Genomic DNA, 16656 nt, shown 5'->3' with positions numbered 1-16656 from the left:
CTCCCTCCCAACCCAGAGGTAGCAATCCACCTTTTTCTGGCAGAGAACCATGGCCTCAGACTTGGCGTTGCTGACTCTAATCCGCACTTAGCTGCAAACCGCTGTAGGTAGTGCATGCTGTAGCCAACAGAACCATGTCATCTGCAAAGAGCAGAGAGGCAATTCTGAGGTCCCCAAACCAGACACTGTCCTCCCCCGGCTGCGCCTTGAGATCCTGTCCATGTGTTGGTGGGGTTGACATCTCAACAAAGCACCACTCAGGTTCAGATCAGACAGGCCGTCCCTACCAATCCCCCCACTCCATCGTTTCCCACGTGAGTGGTGAAGTCCCCCAGCAGAACTATAGATATATAAAGAGTCCCTAGGTGGCACCTTTTCCACCCGGAGACTCCCAAGAAGGCCGGGTACTTCGAACTGCTGTTGGTGCATAAGCACGAACAGCAACAACTGTTTGACCAACTTACTTTTGCTTCAAATTCTCCCGCTTCCCCTTCACCCAGGCAGGGCTCAGGACTCCCTGCAAGCCAGTTTCTTTCACAAATGTCCCAAAAGCAAACACAATTATGTTCACAATTATTATAGCAGAGTGCATCAGATGCAAACGGTTGAACTCACAATAAAAAGCAGGGTTGCCTTCAGGGTCCACCAAATTTAAGACCTTTTTAGGACTATAAAGGGAGCTAGCTCCTTAGTTAACTTCTGTCTGTCATGTTGTTGTCGTCACGCTACTGCATTGCATTGTGGAATATTTATGCCAGTGTAGTATCCAGTGCTTGCATACTGTGTGTATTACCCAGGATATAGCGTGCAATTCACGCACTAAGGTTTCGGACATACTAAAAAAAAAACTCTTGCATACTGTTTTACCATACTAAATAGTATGTCAGTGTGGAATTTTCGACGGAGCCTTTATCAGTTGCGGTCACTGATGATCAATGTCATGGTCATTGTGGACATCAGTGTCCTCCTCGATCAGTGGATCAGGATAGATGTCCATACACTCAATGTCCATTCTTCCATCTGTCTAATCATTGACGTGTCTGGTGGGCATCTGCCCATCAAGACGCTTACCGACCGCGATATACACATCGCTCTGTAAGGCCCGACTGGACTTGGGAAGTGGGTCGAGAAATCCATGGACAGTTAAAAAGAGTACCATCGTCAGTGCTTGCTGTGTTCGATTTAAAAGATACGTATCATCAAGCTTATCTCAGGCATATAAAGAGATTCTGTACAAGACTACTTCCAGGACAGTATACCTTTTTTTTTATAGGGGCCTTTGAAACCCGTAGACCCAACGATATGTTCTATGTTCTATATGGTAATAATAATGATTATTATTATTTGTTTGGTTTTTTTTAAATGTTTTTTTTGTTAATTGTTATTGATAGTACAATTTAATTATTACTTTATTTACCAAATGATGTCAAATATTCCAGGGACAATATCGCATACTACATACTCCGGTACAATAGGTGGCGGTATAGGTAACAGTTGCAATCCACCTTAAAACGAAGAAGAAGACGTCAAACTGCGCCTTCCCTGTGACGCTCGCTAGTTAGACTCCAGACCCCAACCCACACTCGGTGGCTCGGCTACCGGACTACACGCTGCACGTCAACATCTTTAGGATATCATCGCCACCTAACAATACGGACACCGAAGTCAGAGAGGAAAATAAGATGCCTTTGCCCGTGCAAGTGTTTAACTTTCAGGTAAGTCTTAACCATTTTTTTTGCCATTTCCAACCAGCAGATGGTAGCTGGAAACCGGTCATGGTGTATTATCAGTACCAGTGGGGTAACCTTAGCTAGCATTTAGCTAACGTTAGCTAGGTTAAGCTATAGAAACTTAGCCACGGTTCAGTTTATGGTTAGAAGATCACAATTTAAGACCACGCAAGCATCACTAGTTCCATGTTGTGTCAGGCATATAAATAATTTACGAAGCAATATCTAGTTGGATTAACTAAAATGTATATTTTTTTGCTAACTGCACTGCTCTGCTCTTCCGTACATTGCATCTTATTAAAGAAAACGAAGGAATAGCTAACATAGTGAATGACATATTGACATATTTACTGCATGGTGCATTGGATTATGCCGAATTGAGGAATGGCCCTCAAAATGTCATAAAACGTTAAAATGCAAGCATGTTTGCCAGTAAACAAGCCAACCCAGTTGAAATTGAGAGAATGTTATAATGGAGTTTGGAACTGAATGCTAACAACTGAAGGCCTCCGTTGGCTAACAACATTAACAGTGACGATACCAGCATTGTCGTAACGGCACGCTGGCAAAACAACAAATGACTCCGGCGGTTAGCTGTCACCGAGCTACGGACATCTTAAGTTAGCTTTTTCACCAAAAGCAAAACATAACAGAGACCGAAGAACAGTTTGTGTTTATCGCCGTAGCCTGCAGCAAACGAACGCCAGCATTGCCAAGCCAACTTCCTGTTATTAGCAGTTTGTCACGTTAGCTCTAAATAGCAGCTAGCATCGCTTACAGTGCTACGCACACGTACCAACATCCAATACAGCTTTTTTGAAAGAGGTTTCTCTTCTCAAAGGTAGCGTTAATTCGACGCCAATAAACCCATGTCTGAATGTAACATTACCGCCATGGCCGTTAGCACCGCGTTTAAAAAGGTAACAAAGCAAGTTGTTACGTCTGTGGCGACGCCATACTACCTTTTTTACATAATCAAGTATGGTAGTTTTGCCTTGTTATTCAGTAACAGTGGAACTCCTGGGCCTTGCTGCTTAATAGTTCATCCTATGGACAGCTCTGGGTCCTGAAATGAGGTTAACAAGCAACAGAAGTTCAGCCCCGGTGATGTTTACATAGCTCAGCTGCAGCACAGTTTGTTGTGGCTGTCATTAGTAATCCATCTCACAGCAGTCAGCTGAATGTATGAAACATTTTGTATTACAGTTCCTGATGTTATACAGCTATAACGTGGATCATGTCTTGTATTGTGGTTTTTGCTCACCTCTGTGCCCGCTGTGTTTTCTCTCAGGGGTCCGTGGAGCCCATGCAGATCGACGCAGACCCCCAGGACGACCAGCAGAATGCCCCGGACACCAACTACATAGTGGAGAACCCGACACTGGTATTGACCTTGCAAGACTCGCATTTCAACACTAACCCTTGATGGCGGCACACATTGTACCCGTTTGTTGTACGATGGCAGGTCGTTATTTACATTATGCCTTTGTGGCAGTTACGTCAATCCCCGTTATGTCAGTTGTAAATCCGATGTTTTCCCATCATAGATGACGAACAAGGGCATTAACAGGTAAAACATGAGATGCATGCAGGCCGGTTATAGGAGTTGAGTGTGGTGCACATGACTGTAACTGGCCAGAAATAACATTTCTCACAAGGAAACTACCGTGACGTCACTCCAAACTCGAATGTGACCTGAACATTTCAGCGGAGCACTTTTGACATTGTTTTGACAATAATACCCCCCCCCCCCCCCCGTGTGTAGGACCTGGAGCAGTATGCGACCAGCTACAGCGGATTAATGCGCATTGAGAGGCTTCAGTTCATCGCCGAGCATTGCCCTCAGCTCCGGGTGGAAGCCCTGAAGATGGCCCTCACGTTCGTCCAGAGGACCTTCAACGTTGACACCTATGAAGAGATACACCGCAAACTTACAGAGGCCACACGGTATGACAGTTAATGATCCCCCGGAGTGCCTCTTCTGATAGAGTTGTCGTTGAGTTCCCATAGTGTCCCATAACACCTTGGCTGTTGTACGAGTCCTGTGAGAATCAACAACCTTGAGGAAGAAGGTAAATGATGATGATGATGTTGTTGTTGTTGTTACGTACAGGGAAGTGCAGGGCGTGCCGGACACAGTACCCGAAGGCGGGGTCGTCCCCCCTCCCCTGGACTCGGCCTGGGCCGAGTCCACCAGGAAAAAGGCTCTTCTCAAACTGGAGAAACTGGATACTGATCTCAAGAACTACAAGGGAAACTCCATTAAAGAGAGCATCAGGTACGATGGCGTGGTTGTCGAGTTTATTAGCATCAACGTTCTTCCGGAAAGAGATTTTTTAGTCACCACTTTTCATGAATTTTGACTTAAAGAAGATGAAAATGTCGTTAAATTAGTGAATAGTAGTGGGATACAGCCGAGATTTGAAGATTTAGGTTAAACGAGGTAGATACACAAACGGCAAACGTTGTGTCCTCCCCTCCCCAGGAGAGGCCATGATGACTTGGGGGACCATTACCTGGACTGTGGTGACCTCAGTAACGCCCTCAAGTGCTACTCCCGAGCCAGAGACTACTGCACCAGCGCTAAGCACGTCATTAACATGTGTCTGAATGTCATCAAGGTACAGCATTAAGCACCTTTTTTTAAACTTGAGATATGCCGTTTACCCGCTTTGTGTCACATAATCGTAAAAGCAACGCGGGGTAGACGCCACAAACAAAGTGTATGGAGGAGTAAATCCTCTCCTCCTGTGCCCGCAGGTTAGTGTTTACCTCCAGAACTGGTCCCATGTGCTGAGCTACGTCAACAAAGCAGAATCCACACCAGAGATAGCAGAGGTGAGCGCCGCCCTCGCACGGCCTTCAGCGCCTGGACTATGAAGCTTTTAACGACTTAACTCGCGTTCATTTTGAGGGATGGGTATACCGTTACCGTGAACATTCCAGCCTTCCTATTGCGTTTCACAGCGTGTTACTCAGATGACAAATGCCTTCAGCTGACGTCGTTTTTTTTTTTTGTTTGTTTCTTTGTGTTTTAGCAAAGAGGAGAGCGAGACAGCCAAAATCAAGCAGTCCTCACCAAACTAAAGTGTGCCGCAGGTAAGACGGTATTATTCTCTGTGATGGTAATGTCACCCAGCGCAACCTGAAGTCTGGAGATATATATCTATAGATATAGATATAGATATGAGCAGATTTCTTACACTTCTACATGAAAAGTGCCAGCTGCCACAATGAAAACCGTTGTTTATTGGTGTTTCAGGCCTGGCAGAGTTGGCCTCTCGCAAATATAAACCAGCTGCCAAGTGCTTCCTGCAGGCTTCTTTTGACCACTGTGACTGTCCAGAGGTGAGTGCCATCACACAGAGGTACCTCCAAAGGAACCCCTAAAGGATAGGTTTGCATCTTTTTCAAGTCTTATCTAAAAAAAAAACAAAAAAACAAACAAACTATATTTTTATGCTCATTTTAGGTCCAAGAGATTCAGGCCTAAAGCAATTTCAGTGGAAGTGATGGAGGGACCCTTTCCCACCCTCCCCCCATCTGTTTTTTTGACCAAAAAAATCCCCGTTATGTTACTATTCCTCCACTGCAGAGACTTTTACTTTGAAAAATACCCATACCCATCTCGGTTGCCTTTTTGGCTGAAGTTTTGAAAAGAGTTATTGCACAGAATGAGAAGAGTGTTTTCGAAATAGTCTTTTGTGAGCTTTCTTTTATAAAAAAAAAAAAAAAAAAGTTTGAGCAAGAGGATGCCTGAAGCCTGTAATGTATGTGTGAGAATTTACGGGGAAAGGCTCATTTAACTTGGGCTAAAGCACAGTGGACACAAACAATTTTCCCCTCGCCTCTCCTGACGCTGCGCAGACCAAATCCAAAAGAAAATATTGCTGTTTTTGTGCGTATTTTGGAGGTTTCGTTTATTGACTTCACCTTGTGCAATGGTGCCAAATCTTACTGCCTTTAGCGCTTGCAACCTCCGAAATGGTATCGTGTAGCTTTATGTAACACATTTCTTGTCAACATACCCTTTCTGCAAACATCTGATTAATAACATGTGTTCCCTGCAGCTCCTGTCACCCAGTAACGTTGCTGTGTATGGAGGCTTGTGCGCCCTGGCCACATTTGACAGACAGGAGCTCCAACGTAACGTCATCTCCAGCAGGTAGGAGGTAGCCATCCAGTAAGTGGATGACCGGAAAATATCTTATAGAAGTCTCTTATTGATGATCTTTTTTTTTTGTTACTGTCCTCAGCTCCTTTAAGCTATTTCTAGAGTTGGAACCTCAGATCCGCGACATCATCTTTAAGTTCTACGAGTCCAAGTACGCGTCTTGTCTCAAGCTGCTGGATGAAATGAAGGTGAGAGCGGAAACCTCTGTGAAACCAGTTTTGAGACAGAGCTTTATGGCAAGTGTGATTATGTGTGATCACTTTTGAGTGACAGTGGTGGTATTCTCCAGGATAACCTTCTGTTGGACATGTACCTGGCCCCACACGTCAAGACACTGTACAGCCAGATCAGGAACAGAGCCCTCATTCAGGTGAGACGTGCGCTCTGTTTCGTTTCCATCCGACCTGTTTGTGTCCACCCTTGAGGCTAATATGTGGTTTATGATATTGTGCTGTATATCAAACAGACTGGGCACGCTGCTTTAAATTAGTATTGATATTATATTTAATATTCTGAAGTTGCCCCATCTGAGGCCTGTGCTACAAAGCAGGATTTGAGGTTAGCTTTTTTTTTTTTTTTTTAGGCTTACGATGGTAACTTACGCTGCAAAACATAACCTGCTCCGACTGAGACTGACTCAAGCACTAAATCCTTGTACTTGTTGTACTTTTAAGATATGAAAGTAAGCCTACTCACTGCTTTGAAGTATGCTTTTGTATTTATTTTTGATCTGCTCCCAAGTCCATTTGAAACACGGGCGTTGCAGCTGACAGAAGGAGACTACTGTCAAACTGTCAAACGCGCCATAAGAATACATCTAAGCAATGTGCGAATTTCATAGAAAACCATACATATGCCGCTCTGCTGCTAGTAGGCGTGTCCAGGCCTCAGTTTTTCTTTTTCAAAGGTTCTTTACAAGTAGGTTTTGATGACTTGTAAGCTGTCTTTATAGTAGCATGACAGACATTTGACAGTGTGTGTGTGTGTGTGTGTGTGTGTGTGTGTGTGTGTGTGTGTGTGTGTGTGTGTGTGTGTGTGTGTGTGTGTGTGTGTGTGTGTGTGTGTGTGTGTGTGTGTGTGATCAGTATTTCAGCCCCTACGTGTCAGCAGACATGACTAAAATGGCTCAGGCCTTCAATACCACAGTAGCAGCCCTGGAGGACGAGCTCACCCAGCTCATACTGGAGGGGCTTATCAACGCTCGGATCGACTCCCATAGCAAGGTGAGACGCACACACACACGAGGAAATGTTGACGTTTCTCATTTCAATCATTACAATTACAATAAAAATAATTTCTTTCTGACACGTTGATAGATTCTGTATGCGAGGGACGTGGACCAGAGGAGCACCACGTTCGAGAAGTCGCTCCATATGGGCAAAGAGTTCCAGAGACGAGCCAAAGCCATGATCCTCCGAGCTGCTGTGCTGCGCAACCAGATCCACGTCAAGGTAGGCGCCCCTCACCGCAGCTTACACTGAATTTATTCATCTTGGTTAAAAGTCGAGATGAAACGGAATTTTCAAGACGATGCAGTAGCTCACGTGTGAAGGAGGGGCCCGCCAGTCTTCTCCGCGCGGTCTCGCTTGACACTGATCGTATAGCAGCTTTGAAATGCAAACACATGTAACGGTGCGTCCCTCGTGTTTATGTCCACCCCTCAGTCTCCACCCAGAGAGGGCAGCCAGGGTGAACTGACGCCAGCCAACAGCCAGACCAGGATGAGCACCAACATGTGAGGAGATGAAGTCCTCTTCAAAACAGCCGCAGACTGGAGGGCAAGGATCAGCCAATCATTCATCAACACAGCCCACCCACCACCACAACAACCGCCCCACCTCCCGTTCCTCTGCTGAAGACAGAAACGACACACAATAATATAAACACTTGTTCTGAGATGATCTCTTGTTATCCCCATCAGAAGATATGGGGAGGGGGGGGGGGTTGGACAAGAAGAAAATGTGTTTCTATGAATGCTCAGCACTTGAGCCTGTCCGTTACTGGTAGATGCACTTTGCTCACATATTGTGGAGGCCTCATTAACAGAAATAACGTTTTAAAATAAAAACACCTACCAAAACATACACAACTCGGCTGGTTGTTTTTTATGCTTTTGACCCCCAGGTTGGGAACCGCTGGGGTAAAGGACCAAAGTACAATGCGTAACCACTGCCTGCCGCTTAGTATGTAAGAAGTTGAGTGAAATCAATAATTGTAAGCAAACCGATCAACATCACAGGATTCACACAGGTCATTAGGTGTGGAATATTTTTAATTTGAACCTCTTTCCAGTGTATACACTCTTAATACTGCATATGCATTATAATATAATAACCTCCAGCAGTTGGTTCAGTTGAACAGTGAAGGCACAAGAGTCACTACGACAATGTTAGAAACCTCTCTTTCTCTCTGTGGGGTTTAAGTGCACAAATGCGAAATAAAGTGAAACGACACACTGAGAGGGAGGGGGGGCAGGGGGCAGTACAGTATCCAAGTCACACTGAAAGGCAGGATAGAGTATTCATAGTGGGCTTATGGGTACTGTAGTCTTTTTTATTTATTTTTTTTTCTCCAGGAAGTCATTAGGCATCTCATCACTAATGGCATCATGTTGAATGGTTGGTTTATCTGTGACTAGGAGGATTACGGGGCAGTGACGGGGTGGGAAGGGGGGTGAAGTGGTGCTGACTTTCAGTAGGCGTGGTCGGCCACAAACAGAGACTCCTGAGCCGCTGCTCCTCCCGTGCCTCCAGCGGACACGTACTTCCCCAGAGCAGCCTGGCTGTTATTCTGTGGAGAGATCGCCAAGCAAAGGAGGATTCATTCAAATAGGTTTGGGTTTTTTTATTATTATTATTGTCATTATTAGTATTATCAAAACTCCATCCAATCTCCATTTTCCAGGACTTGACTTGGTTGGAACTCTTAATGACTGATGATCTGTTTTTTTTTTTTTGTAAAGCATGTGTTCGTATAGCAGTCACAACAACAGAGAAACAAAATATACACATACATACCAGCACAAATATGGCTACCCTTTTACTGTATGTACATACATATTTAAAGTAAGTGTTACAGTACATATTCCTCCCAATACATACAGTACCATGTTAGGTAGTGAGAATTATTAATAGTTTAACCAAATGTAACACTAATATATAACACCCCCCCCCCCCTTCTTACCAGGGCTCTCTTGACATACTCCTCCTGGCAGGCCTTGCCGTTCTCCTTCTTGCCTCCCCAGGCCTTCAGTGCTGAGGCCTGCAGGGCCCGGCCGTAAGAGAAGGTGAGGGCCCAGGGGCGGTGCAGGGGACACCTGTTGATGGCGTTCAGGTTGACGGTGGCCTCCTCCTCACTCTGACCGCCCGACAGGAAGGTCACACCTGACAGAAAGGAGAATGCTCAGGCATGAGGAGGTCGGGTGGAAATAGGGTACACTTTGGGACAGCAGACGTCTAAATGTCCATCTCACCTGGCACAGCTGGGGGCACGGTGCGACGCAGGGCGGTGACCGTTGCCATGGCAATCTCTTGTGGGCTGTACTTTTTGGGGCACGAGTGTCCGGCGGTCACCATGTTGGGTTTGAGCAGCGTGCCCTCCAGATAGACGTGGTGGTCAGACAGCGCCTTGTAGACAGCTGCCAACACCTGAGGGAGGAACACCGATTTCCTTGGTTGAACCTGAACCTGAACCCCAATACACTTCAACCCCCCACCCCCCCGCCCCGCCCCGCCCCGCCCCATCTGCATCACCACTGAAGAGACCACGCCGGGACTACTCCACAGGTGACTCAAGCTATGGTCCTGTGTCTTAAACGTTCTTTAATTTAACATGTGACGCGTCGTCTGTGTGTGTGTGCAAATATATCCTAAATTTTAATTCATGAGGCTGGGTTTGAACCCAACCATGAGCCTTTCTGTGTGCATTGAATTGAGTTTGCAGGGAGTGGGCTACCGGCATGGCTACAGCAGAGCCATGCAGAGACGAGAGTCGCATCAAGGAAGTCCAAAACGCTTAATTATCGTGTAGACTTCAGGTAGTTCCAGGAAGTTCTTGGCGAGCGATTTGAATGCCTAAATATGATACAGCAATGGTAACACAGAGAGACAGAAGTGCGTTGACGTTGAGGCAACTCTCTCTCTACATGGCACTGGGGGGAAAAAACCCTGTAAGCATTCGCCAGAAGGGGGAGACAAAGTGTCCTACAGATCCTGTCCACAACCAAGCTTTTGATCTCAAGTGTAATGCCACCCCCCCCACCCCGCTGGATCTGTTGCCACCATCACTCACCTTCTCAGTCACATACTGGCAGCGCTGCAGGTCGTGCTCGCCGTCTGGAAGGATCTCAGGCTCCACGATGGGCACAATGCCATGCTGAAGGGGAAGGGGGGGGGGTGTTAGGTAGTGGATGGAGGAGGACATAGCAACCAGCGTCATGACAACAGACAATAGCACTTCCTCTCTTTTCATTATACAGTTAGTAAGAAGGGAACCTGATGGGCCAACTGTGCACTGACTTGTGTAATGGCTGTTTGTGTTACATCACTGCATTGAGAAAACAGGCTTCTTTAACCGAGCTGTACGGCTTTGTGTGTGTGTGTGTGTGTGTGTGTGTGTGTGTGTGTGTGTGTGTGTGTGTGTGTGTGTGTGTCTCTCACCATCTGGCAGACGCTGGCGTAGCGGGCCAGCACGTTGGCGTTCTCCATGATGGCCAGCTGGGACGGGGTGGTGGGGGTGATCTTCAACACGCATCGCCACTTGGCAAAGTCGGCGCCGTCCTTCTTGTACTGAGCACAGCGCTCGTAGAGCCCGTCCAGACCTTTACAAGAGACACAGCACAGGCGGTGCGGGTTTTGAGCGACGACAGGCAATGTTTTCACTTTCTATGGACTAAACGATTAATCGATTAATCACGCAAAACAACCGGCCAATCGATAATGAAAATAATCGTTAGTCGCAGCCCTACTTAACACAGGCCATTGTTGCCTTATCAGACACTCTCCTCCTGTAATTATTAGCTGTCATTTGTCTGTGCTTGTTTGGTTTTATTTTTCTCATTGATATTATATGTGGCTGTTTGAACCATTTATTGATATCATCGATAGTTTCGTGGTGTTAACGATTTATCCGTGTTGTGTCAAGATCAGCTGCTTTGTTTGATCTATTTTTTTTTTTTTATCTTTTGACTATTGTATTGTGTTTTATTTGGTCATTTTGTGTGTGAAGATTAGCAAATGGTATAGCAAAAGCTATTGGGGATCCAATAAAATAAATAAATAAGTATATTTTTTGTAGAGACCAGGCACTACGTTGCATATACAATAATATATGAGTTTATCTGCAGCATCCCTTCACTGTGCATCCTGATGACAGTGAACCCAGCAGTAATCAGTACCCTTGTTTTTTTTTTCCTGCCCTCAATGTAGTAAAGAGCACATCTGTACCTTGAGTGGTGGTCTCTCCGTTGGTGCCAGCGAGGGGAACCACGCCCTTGTCCACCTTGATGCCCACCACCATGCCCTTCTCTTTGACCAGCTGGGGGAAGAGCTTGCCATCGTCCGTCTTCTGGTAGAGCGTCTCGTGGAAGAAGATCACCCCGCCGATGCAGGGGTTGACCCGGTCGTCAGCGGTGAAGAGGAGCTGGCGGTAGAGTCTCCTGTTCTCCTCCGTGTTCTCGGCGTTGATGCTCTGGAAGCGCTTTGCCATGCTGCCTGGAGGCGCCAGGAGACGGGGAGAAGACGGGTGGAGTTAGAGACAGTACTGCTTTTAATGGAGAAGCCTACATTACAAACCTGGAGTTTAAAAAGACATGGGAGTTTACCAGTCAGGGGAGGGTCTAACAAAAAGACTATCAAAGGTCTACCCAAACTTTCAGAAGGCTTCTATTCTGATCCTTTAAAGCCGAATCATGCCTTTTCCTGACCCCTCGTCACAGGTTATGTCCATGAGCTCAACAAAAGAGCGATGATCCCCACTCAGATTGTCTCTTTTTAGAGTCCTCAAGAGGTAAAACGCTCCAGTGTTCCACAAGAAAAAGCAATGGTTTGGGAAACGTCACAATATAAAACAGTACTGCATTTTGTGTAGCAGAAGTGTTTTTCTTCTTCTCATTCTGTTAATCATCTTGCGACCCCTTCCATTTATCATGCACCTCCTTGGGGGTGATTTCTACATTGATGCAATACATCTGTGAAGAGTCAAACTCAGCCAATGATACCTGCCATGCTGATGTGTCAGTCGGGTTTAGCAGTAATCTGATAAACATCCTAATGTTTTCAACTGTGAGTCTCAAACCCGCAGACAGACCTTCGAGCTGTCTTTAATGCGATTACTGTGTTACTGGACTGGATTGTGTGTTGGTCGTTGTGGTTAACAGGATGAGCGTGACCCTGTTGCCATGCCATTGGTTAGTCAGTCTGCAGCTGCTGCAGTCGTACCTGTGGATTCATCGGCCGCCAGGATCCCTTTTCCGGCGGCTACAATCCTCTGAGCGATATCGCTGAGCTCCTTCTTCTGCTCGGTACTCAGGAAGGGATACGCGTGAGTCATATTGTCTGGGATGGAGACAAGAATAGAAAAAGAGAGAGAGAGAGAGAGAGACCAATATTTACTTATTTCTCCATAGGAGTCCACACCGGTCTAACGGAAACAGAAGGAGATTGTGCAGTCTTACAAAATCTAACCACAAGATGTCTACACTATATACTGAAAAGAAAATGCAAAGAGAGACCCTAGAACTTATTTTTTTCTTTCTTTCTTTAAAAAAAACCCAAACTATTGTCCCATGTAAGTTTTCTTGACGAGGTCTAGACGCTATCTACTGACAGTGTTCAGGAATCAGGAATCCGATCTATTTATTCACTTATACAGTGCATTTCTTTATTTTTATTTTTAGGTTACATTTCATCCTCCATGTGTAAAACTCCAAACAGAAAAGCAGCACCTGCACGCACTCTATGTTAATTCCTACCCCTATAAACACACACGGCCTATTAAAATAAAATAATAATAAAATACAATAAGGAAGACAGGAAAATAGTACAATTTAAGGGCACTGAATACAACACTACATTTGCATTCACATGGCAAAATGCAATTGTTGGATGTAACTAATTACATTTTCTCAAGTAAAGCACTTAGGTACAATTTTGAGGTACTTGTACCTGAGTATTTCTGTTCTACACCACTTTGTGCTTCTTCTCCACTACATAATTCATCTGACAGCTAAAGCTACTTTCAGATTAAGATTGTTTTTAAGATTATTTTTGGCCATTTTTACCTTTTATTTATTGGATAGGACAGTATAGAGCCAGACAGAAAACAAGGGGAGTGGGGTATGGCTATATGGTATACCACAGCATGCCCCAGATTGTATAAAGACTGTATATAAAACATACAGTGCTTAACAAATGTATTAAACCCCCTCCCACCTAAATTAACAGTATTGCTGATTACCAAAATATTTGATGTTTCTGTAATGGTTAATCCACCAGTATGTGCAAGCCAAGCTCTTTAATCAAAATCATATCTTTAATGCTAAAATATAATTATTGTTGTTATCCATGAATTTTCAAATTTACTGTTTTACAAAAAAACAGAAAAAAATAGTAAAGCACATTATTATTTTTTGGTTGAGATGCCAAATCACAGTTATTTACTTGCATTCCTGAACAGAAACATTTGTTTTGTGGTTACAAAGAATGCAAGCTGTTATCAGGGCCAAAGGAGGTCATACAAAATATTAAGATTTTTGGTTAATATATGTGAATAAGCACTATTTAGTTGTTCCAGTTTGTTATTTGCCTAATAAATAACAACACAATTTTTAGTTTGAAACAAGTTTTTGACAGATTTCTAAAATATTTGTGTTTTCTCATTTTTATGACAGGTGGTCTAATACATTTGTTAAGCACTGTGTGTATATATATATATAATTTGATCACCTTATAAAACACGAGGTGTTATTAAAGATTAATCCAGTGGCTCCAAACGTTTTAGCTTGTGATCCTTTACAAACAAAAAGACGAGAGACAGTTCCCCTCTAAACTTCTCACATCCTGTATTTCAGTTATTGTTCTAGGACAAAAGTGGTCAAACCCTTCAATATTCCACATTAAAAAATATAAGAATATTTGTGTTTTGCTTCTTTTCTCTCACATGAATCACCTCAGAGACCCCCCCCCTCAGATTTCTCTTGACGCCCAGGCTGGGAACGAGCTACGCCAAACTACCTGTGCACCGTGCACACACACACAGTGATTCAACTTCAAGGAGTAGCTACATTTAGCTGCTAATACTTCAGTTGGCCACTTGAAATTGAGCACTTTGTTGTATTATCATTTTCTTCTTAACGTTAGCTTAAGTATTTGAAAAGCTATTTAAAAAAAAAAAAAAGTTAAACTCCAAACACCACTTTGACGACGACAACGAACCCACCGGGGAAAACTGCGTCACGGCTCGCCCTCTGATGAATAACTGTCACACTCTCCCAGAAAGTCACTGTCGGACATTGGCTGCTTTAGAAGCTGTTACCAACTTCAGCAACGCCATTTTCCGTCTTGTACTACACAATAATTCATACAGCCGTATTAATACAGTACGGAACACCATGTAGCAGCGTCTCATGATGGCACTTCCGCGTCCTTGTCAATGCCAAATGACTTTGAATTGTACTGGGAGTTCCCGAATACAAGTGGGCCAAACTTCAGGGGGGAAAAAAAACAAACAAAAAAAACCGATTTCATTATTTGTTAAGCTACTGTATTGTGGCAAAGTAGTATGTTGTGGCTTGAGGAAAACGTTATCATTTGTAATGCTGTGATAAACATATCAATGTTAGGCTACATGTTGCTTGAAACAGTAAAGACGAGACAAGCTGGACTAATACACCACATATGAAGAGAACACCCAGTGTCCTATTCTCTGTTTATATTTTAATATTCTTAGAAGGAGAAAGTAAAACTCACCGGATTGTTGCTACGTGCAGTTACAGGAGGCAGCGGGGAGATGACAGGAAGCTGTCGTCGTAAAAGTGGAGAGATGGAGAAGGAGAGAAGGATGGACTGTACAAAAAGCAGAGCCGAGGGGCGAGACCCCAGCCGGGATCGTCCAATCAGAGCTCAGGGGGACTGACGCAAGGCGTCATCCAGTAGGAGGATGTTGTAGTTGTGTCGCCGGGCTCTAACGGGTTGAACGGTGATGCTGATTTGGGCCTATTTAAACCCTCTTCGTGTCTTACAGGCAATTGGTTTAGGGAGACACTAATTAATAGTTTTTAGCTAACTTAACACATTATTAAACACTGTCAAGACAACCAGATGTAAGTGTATAAATGAAGCCAGATGTTGCTGCCCTTTGACGGGAGAGTTTCCAACCTTTTCAAAATATCTTGTTATCCTACGTTTTTTGATGAGCGTTTCTCTAGGGTTGACAGGTTTTTGTGTGCAATCCTCACAGAGAGCCCTGCCTGAGTGACAGTCAATGTACAATCAAGCTTGTATTTTGGATGGATCGCTCTGGGGAGCTTATCTGGAGGCATACATGTTCAAACATGTTGCGGTACAGAAAATGCACTCGTTTCATAAGCCAACGTGAAAGGCTTTAGAAATGAACAGACTGTTGGTCTAAGATCTGTGTGTTCGCCCTCTCGATTGTGAAGTTCAGTTAAAAGTGATTGTTGCCTGTAAGACAGGGCTGAGGGCTGCCAATACCAAATTTCTCTTGGTGTACGTGAGGAGCCTCACATGCAGGATGCATGGGTGACACCAGAGCATCATCACACTGAGGAAACCCCACTGCTGCAGAGCCAGCCACCCAGAGTGACACAATGTCAATATTCAGTAATGCGTTTCCACCTGCATTTGTTTTGAGCCCTAACCCGCTACAGTTGTACTCCCCCGTGAATACTGATACAGGTAAACACACGTCTCCACCTCTATCATAGATGGTATCTGCCTTTGAAACATGAATAATGACTTTATCCGCCGACTCATTCTTTGCCATACATTTGTTCAGCCGCCTCAGTAGAATCTGACACAACCACTTCACATTAATCATATGATGAAGAACCATTGGCAGGATAAGGCATCAGTTTCAGTCTGTGACCCTCAGTCTTTCAGACAGTGTTATGTAACGCTACCCCCCGGATTTTCAATGCAGAAAATGTCACATCTCAAATGCTGGTCCAGAGGCTTCTCTGCCCTAAAGGGGCTACTGCAGCGATGTAGTATCGCCGTCTATAGCAGCCTTTGAAAACTAATTTTAAGTTGAGAGTTTAACACGTGGGAAGCAAGACGAGAGTGGACACTGTACTGGCACTGTGCCACTGCCGGGCGCTGCTCTCTGCTGCAACTTATTGAGCTGTAGGCCATATCTCCATTGTGTCTACCGATAACCTTCAAGTGTAGACTTGAAGCGTGTTTGCCCTGCCCTCTCTCTCACACACACACACACACACACACACTCACGCTTCCTCCTCCCTCCTAGAGGAGAGAAACGTGGGCTGTGTGCCTTCAAGTTTGTTTTGGCAACCTCGAAGCTTGTTATGCAGGTACTCACGAGAAGCATTTCACTCTCCGCTGTACTGTGTATGATTGTGTATGTGACAAGAAACTTTCGATTTGATTCGATGCCGACAGCACTTCACCATGTCATACTATTCATCAGGTTTATTTCTGTTCACTTCCTTTGTTACTAACTCGTGACCTCTGTTATATCCTTTTTTACTAGCTTGTTACTTCCTTTCCTTCCTTT

The 16656-nt window shown here is 44.5% G+C and overlaps 2 protein-coding genes across 4 annotated transcripts; one reads left to right on the top strand and one right to left on the bottom strand.

Moving 5' to 3' along the window:
* Nucleotides 1–1596: 1596 nt before the first annotated feature.
* gps1 (G protein pathway suppressor 1) lies at nucleotides 1597–7993 on the top strand. 3 transcript variants are annotated; one of them, XM_070922629.1, is made up of 14 exons: nucleotides 1597–1715; nucleotides 3022–3114; nucleotides 3496–3677; nucleotides 3844–4008; nucleotides 4216–4351; nucleotides 4491–4568; nucleotides 4769–4829; nucleotides 4993–5078; nucleotides 5801–5895; nucleotides 5987–6092; nucleotides 6194–6274; nucleotides 6990–7127; nucleotides 7221–7355; nucleotides 7569–7993. In XM_070922629.1, exons 1-14 carry the CDS (start codon nucleotides 1683–1685, stop codon nucleotides 7641–7643), a joined length of 1464 nt encoding a protein of 487 aa, XP_070778730.1. In that variant the 5' UTR covers nucleotides 1597–1682; the 3' UTR covers nucleotides 7644–7993. The 3 variants fall into 3 exon arrangements, with proteins under 3 accessions (XP_070778730.1, XP_070778731.1, XP_070778732.1); XM_070922630.1 differs by lacking the exon at nucleotides 6194–6274; XM_070922631.1 differs by lacking the exon at nucleotides 7221–7355.
* Nucleotides 7994–8158: 165 nt separating this feature from the next.
* Nucleotides 8159–14957, bottom strand: LOC139299721 (fructose-bisphosphate aldolase A-like). Its single transcript, XM_070922583.1, has 8 exons — nucleotides 14871–14957; nucleotides 12342–12458; nucleotides 11349–11615; nucleotides 10563–10723; nucleotides 10195–10278; nucleotides 9377–9551; nucleotides 9088–9287; nucleotides 8159–8694 (listed from the first exon to the last, which is right to left on the bottom strand). The coding sequence occupies exons 2-8, from the start codon at nucleotides 12451–12453 to the stop codon at nucleotides 8596–8598; spliced, it is 1098 nt and encodes a 365-aa protein (XP_070778684.1). The 5' UTR covers nucleotides 12454–12458; nucleotides 14871–14957; the 3' UTR covers nucleotides 8159–8595.
* Between the last annotated feature and the right edge of the window lie 1699 nt (nucleotides 14958–16656).

The sequence above is a fragment of the Enoplosus armatus genome, chromosome 17 (assembly GCF_043641665.1).
Source record: "Enoplosus armatus isolate fEnoArm2 chromosome 17, fEnoArm2.hap1, whole genome shotgun sequence".
Lineage (NCBI taxonomy): Eukaryota > Metazoa > Chordata > Actinopteri > Centrarchiformes > Enoplosidae > Enoplosus > Enoplosus armatus.
This window is presented reverse-complemented; position numbering and strand designations above follow the sequence as displayed.